The following is a 6,429-nucleotide window of genomic DNA, read 5'->3' on the forward strand; positions in this document are numbered from 1 at the left end:
TTTATCCTCTTATCAGTAAGAAACAGACATCTTTGGTGGCCCTCCATGACCTTGCCCTCAGCGCCACCATCAGGCATATATGTGTTTTGCATGTTGTGGGTGATTAATCGATGAGTCGACAGATAATGAATCGGAATGTTTTTGATTATTTATTGAAGTCATTTTTAAGCAAAAGTTGTCTTAGTTGTGTATGAATATATTTGGGTTTTTGATTTTTGGTCGTGCGGTTTTATAGATTAAACGATTATTTGATCAGTTAGGAACAATAATCTGCATCAGCTTTCTGGTCATTCAGTATCTGATCCTACTGCACTCCTTGCTCCAGTTGAAGATGAAGATGTCTTCGGATCATGGTCAGATCGATGAGTTCCGAGATTAAATTTGACCAAATATAATTTTCGGTTTAAAACAAAAAATACGTAAAAAAGCGTGACATTAATTTATGGATTGACCGATGATACCCTGATCCAATATTGCCTTTTGTTTTCAACTTATTCAACCACTTACGTCATGAGCCAAAGTGCTGATCCACAGTAAATTGTGGATTTTGATAACTTTTTATTGAGGGCTTTAGATTGTATTGAACAAATTTGAAGTTGATTTGATTAAATCTGTAGGAGTTCATTAAAGTACAGCAAAAATTGCACATTGAATTCAAAATAGCTCTTTCCTGATGGGTTTACGGTAGAGGTTTTTTTGTACGTCTCCACTCGTTACACATACCAAATTTCATTGATTTAGGTGAAACTTACAGCTACTACTCTCTAACATGTAGGGGGCGCTATTGAGTCATTTTGATACACCCATGCCCGAGACAAATCTTTCCACAGGTCTGAAGAGTGTGCCAAGTTTGGTGAGTTTTTGAGCACCTTTAGCCCCTCAAAAAATTTCATAAATAAAAATAAACGCCACAGTTTCAGCAGGGCCTTCGCCAATGCAGCAAATCTTCATTCTTCAGAAGCTGGAACCATTAAATATACGTATATGAAATAATTACTTAAACCATCATCGAAATAATACATCTTCTGTCAATCCAATATGAAAAACTTATCATTGATTACTAAAGCTATCAAATAATTATAGTGGAGTACAAAGTACAATATTTCCCTTTGTGCATGAAAAGAAAAATAATCAGGTCAAGCAAACATTTGTACTTAAAGGCAGGGTTGGTAATCTTCCTCAAAAACATTTTTGATATTTTTTTTTGAAATTCTCATTATGTCCTGACAGTTATCAATGAATCAAATGCTCCGACAAAAAAGAAAAAAAATCTGGAATCTTTGGCTGTCGCATCACTATAATAAGCCCGTCTTATCATTTCATTCGGCCTGAATGAAATGATTGGACGGGCTACCGACATGCCTACCTAGATTTAGCAACTTCTGGAGCTAGTGCTCCTTTCACTGGAAAAGAGTTCACTGGGCTGGGTTTTTAGGTTGGTTCATTTTAAAAATCTACCGTACTCTTGCTAGATTCTCTAAATTAACAATCCTAGCTTTTGCAGTTAAATAAATGTACTTTGTTACTTTCAACCACTGGCAGGTTTTACATAACGCAGTCCTCAGATGACTGGTAGAGATGTTGCTCATGTAAACTAAGGCACTGGGCCTCCACCTCTCTCTCTCTCTCTCTCTCATATCCACTGACACTGTTGGTTCTCAGCATCAGACTCTTAATGGTCAGGTTTGGGTTACACACACCTGCAAGTGATACCGGCTCATGAATATCTTGCTCTTCATGAATTATTACAGAGCTTGCGAGTTGTAGTGTGCATGTGCATCCATCCGGGCTGCCGTTCAGTGTGGACGGAACAACACAGGATGGACATCTCTGTTCTGCCCAACAACAACCACCCGGAGAAGTTCCTCCAGCTGGACGTTGGGATGCTGCCGGCCACACACGGCATGTTCCAGGTCGGGGCAGTCGTGTCCAGTCAGAAACACTGGCAGAACAGAGTCTACTCTCAGGTATGGACTACATGTCATCTTTCTGTATGCTTTTGGCTCTTGTTTCTCCCCTTTGACATTGAAAGCTGTGTTTTGTTCCTTAAAAAATGATTCCACATGACAACCCAACACAAAGACATGATTCATGACGTGCGTTTAGTCCTCGTGAATGATCTTCTAGCAGAGATCATGATCACCACCTGGAGCTGTGTGGAGATAGTGAGCTTGAAACAAGAGAACAGGACAGTGCTGCATTCAGTGTTTATCCAGAGGACTGGAGCATGGTCTAATATTTGATGTATAATCCAGATCAGGAAACAGAGAGGGTGGCCTTAGAGCGGTAAAGTAAAATGAAGTGAAAGGAAGTCCAAACTCTATAAGTCTGTCTGTACAACATACCACACCATCTACCCTTAAACCCTGCTCATTTGATTCATTGCACATGTGTCAGGGAATTTGCACCACTAAAGTACAACATGAACTAAATCACAAAGTTCTTAAACTCAGATCAGAGATCCTGGATAACCGCTATCATGAAGCTGGTTATCAACTGACTGCTGACTCTGGGTGCGAGTGCGTTCATGTGAAAATAATTCTCAATCAACATCATTAGAACCGTAAATGAGTGTATAATATGAGATGAGATCTAACGGTGATATCTGCTGGAAAATGTGATGATTGCCCCTGGGCCTGTGTCCAGAAGGCACGTTCAGTAATGTCCATATGTAATACACTGTAAAAGTTCAAAGTAATATAAGACTGTTTTTCCAGCCAAAACAAAGAGGAGCGAAAATAAAACAGGAATTTCTTAAAGTAGGTCACCTATGTGGTAGAATTGTGCAGTTCTAGTCAGAATTGGTGCCCAATGGCCAGAGAATACGAAGGAAGGGTAGACTTCTCTATTGCTCTAAATGGGGAAATCTACAACAACCACAATACTCATAATGTTGCTTTTAAAATCACTGAAGCCAGTTCTTATGTTATTCTGAGCTGCGGTGATGGATAAGCGTATAAAAGCATTGACACTGTCAGGAATCCTTTCAAAATAAAAGCAAGGAAAGCTCAGATAAAATGCAGAAATGATGGTCATCATGTATTCGATGTATTCTGGTTTAGGCTCCGTTGTATTTGTGTCTCTGGTGTCTTGTCTTCGTCTAAAGAAAGTGTGGTGGATGTGGTGAGAATTCAAATCACTGCCTCACTGTCTTCACAGAGGGGGCAATGGGTAAAGACTGAGAGCTGGTCTCCTCCATCCCCAGAGGCCCCTCCCGTGTGGTTTGAGGACAGATACCTGGAGAAGCACATCACACCAGACACTCTGAAGTCCAACATTAAAAGGAACCCTCTGTTCATGGACATGAGAGCGATGGAAGCGGCCTACAACAAAAAGTCCAAGCCCTCCTGGACTGTCAGGGAGTACGACACACAAACAATCCACGGGAACCTCGCCAATTATTTAAAGGTGATTTGTGGAGAGGAGGAGAGGCTGTGGGTGACCGACAGGATGGACGGCTGTTTGGGGGAGGGAAACCAAAAGGTCACAATGGAGGACAGCTGAATAGGGATACACTTTGTTGCTTGTTTGATTCATTTCACATTGTTGATGGTGCTACACTGCCTTCACACCAACTGACCCCCAGGGGCCCCAAAGGCCCTAAGCAATGCACATCAGTAGATATGAACAACTGATGGCGAGGCCTATTTTAATTTTCTTTGCAGGAGGAAGAGAAGACTCCGAGAGATCTGGACTTTTGGCTCGAGGATCTCTACACACCGGGATTTGACTCTTTACTGAAGAAGAAAGAAGCGGAACACAAGAGAAAAAGACTTTGTAAAATCTTTTCTGTAATCGTTTTGTCTGTTTGTGCCGTACTTATTGTAATCATAGTGCCAGTTGTGGTTCTACAGAAGCAAAACTGATTGATGAGGACATTGCCATCAGACCCCAATGTGCATCTATTACCACCACTTCTTCTTAAAGCAGTGGTAATAGATCGCTCCCTTTCATTATATTCTGACAGATGACTAGAAAAGTCATGGTGGACATGCTTTGGCTAAATGGCTGGGGACCATGAATATCCTAGGGTTATCCATATCCTAGGGTTATCCATATCCTAGGGCAGTTGTTCTCAACCGGTCTGGCTGCGGGACACACCATCACTGTTTAATGAAAAGCCACGACCCAAATCGAGGTCAATTTTCAACTTCTCAAATGTATTTAATGACAAGATGGTGCAGTTTGAACCTGGGCTGAAAATGTCCTCTGCAGTCGTAGTGTAGGGAGCTCTCTTGTGCAGAGAAATTGTTCCCGTCAGTCCCCGTCCCACACGTTTCACGTAAACGAGTAAAACTGCTTTGTTTGTTATGTCTGTAGATTCGTCCATTTGTAATGCAAAATGACCACTTGCCTAAATCGAGCCGTCGTCTGTTGTTTGATGTCATCCGACATGTCTTCAGTTAGTCTACTTATAGTGTCATTTGACAGAGATATAGTTTTCAGTTTATCCGCTGTGGATTGATCCAACACGTCCATGTCCACGGCTGCAGGTAAGTGAAACACTTTTGTGATCTCCTCAGATCTTGAAGTCGTCTTCGAAAGTACTCAACATGTTTATCTTTGAGAGAAGGGTGTTTCTTGTGCCAGAACCTCGCTGCACAGAACACAGAGGTTTTTGCCCTCTTTTGTCCTCAATGTAAGAAAATCCATATCTCATGTAGTCGGTGTTGTACTTGCGTTTTGCTCAATTAGCATGAAAACAAACTTTGTGGGTGTTCTTCTATACTGTGAAATGGCGGGTGTCTATTAGCATTTCAAGGCATTAACACAAATTACTGTTAAGGAGTGTGAATAACTCTGCTGCATAAAAAAATCGCCTTCAAAATAAAAGCACAGCAGCAACCACCAGCAGGACTTATAGAGTCATAGAGGCAAACACACTCCTGGAAATCATTTGAAAGATTATCCAACCACACAAGAGTTTCAGTGGCTTCACACACTGCAACTCAACTCAACTGAAATTCTAGTTTTTGCTCACCTCTGGTCCATGTGCTAATGGGTCTATTGTAAATGTAAGGTGATTAATTAGTAGTTTGATCGTAAAGTGCAAGAATAATGATTAATATGGATAATATAAGAAGATTAGAAGATAAATGTGTAAACCAATACAAATGTAGATTTGTCCCGGGACAGAGGATGTCCCATGTGCACAGATTGTAAAGCTCTCCGAGGCAAATTTGTAATTTTTGATTTTGGGCTATACAAAAAAAATAAATTGAATAAGAATAAATGCAAAGTCATCTTTAAGCCTCAAAGGCACAGTGTGTAGGATTTCATGGGGCTCTATTGGCAGAAATAGAATATAATATTCCAAACTATGTTTTCATTGGTCTGTAATCACCGGAAACTAAGAATCATTGTACTTCATTAGCTTAGCATGAGCACCTTCATATCGACATAGGGAGAAGCTCCTTTTCAGAGTACATAAAACAAACTAACAACATAGCAAATTATTATTCATTTTAAAATAGTCTTGATTTGTGTATATTGTAAAGTTAATCAAACAATGTTGAGTAATTGTTTTAGGATTTAAAAACAATGCTTTAAACATATTGTAACCACTCTCCTTCCCCCCCAGCCACCTATACAGTATACAGAGCACAAAGGGACACTACCAATGGAACTGATTTAATTTGATTGATTTATTGCAATAAAGATGTACAAAGTATTGGTAATCATAAATGTTAAAATGTTAGAAAAAGCATATCTGTGACTGTTAACAGTACAGTGTATCGAAACGCTGCTGGGTCGATTCCCTCCACGCGTGTGTGACAGCAGGTGAAAACAGGTTTGATCTGCTTTATTTATTGTTTTAACGTAATGTCTTTTCTCCAAAAGGCATTGAAAAGATAGAAATACAGAGACTCAAAAAAAGAGAAAAAAGACAATTTGCTAAAATCAAAAGGCAACGAAACGATAAAAGAAAAATATCAACATGCAAATTAACTTACAACCAAAACCAAAAATAGAGCAAAAAGAAGATAATGTGGAGAAAATCCTGAACTAAAATAAATATCTTTCTCCATATTGAAATTCGACATAATTCTTCCACTCTCTTAATTCATGCCATTAGACTACGAAGTTTATTTACAGGTTAGTTTATGTCCGCAGTGTGTACAACATCATCCATCATCATGGAGCGACCCACGACAGATGGGGACTGGGGCCGCTTTGGCAGAAAAAAATACATGGGAAGATCAGGAGATATCAAATGATGACATGGTGGCTGACTATGTGAGTACAGGTGACATTTGGTTTGTTCAGTAGAACAGTAGCATCGTCAGACAGGTTTTAGACTCTATGTGGAGATTAATGGAGTCACACACAAACACTAGTATTTGGTTGTGAAATGTGGACAGTAGGTATTTTTGTTTCATTAAATGACAAAGAGCCCCTCCAGGTCAGACTAATTAATATATATATATA

At 39.7% G+C, this 6,429-nt stretch overlaps 1 protein-coding gene across 1 annotated transcript; it reads left to right on the forward strand.

The window, feature by feature from the left end:
• The first annotated feature begins 1,820 nt into the window (after positions 1–1,820).
• On the forward strand, positions 1,821–3,866 carry minar2 (membrane integral NOTCH2 associated receptor 2). Its single transcript, XM_031855936.1, has 3 exons — positions 1,821–1,967; positions 3,160–3,408; positions 3,675–3,866. Exons 1-3 carry the CDS (start codon positions 1,821–1,823, stop codon positions 3,864–3,866), a joined length of 588 nt encoding a protein of 195 aa, XP_031711796.1.
• Positions 3,867–6,429: the final 2,563 nt, after the last annotated feature.

This window comes from Anarrhichthys ocellatus, unplaced genomic scaffold (genome assembly GCF_004355925.1).
Source record: "Anarrhichthys ocellatus isolate YVR2014 unplaced genomic scaffold, GSC_Weel_1.0 scaffold16, whole genome shotgun sequence".
Classification (NCBI taxonomy): Eukaryota; Metazoa; Chordata; class Actinopteri; order Perciformes; family Anarhichadidae; genus Anarrhichthys; species Anarrhichthys ocellatus.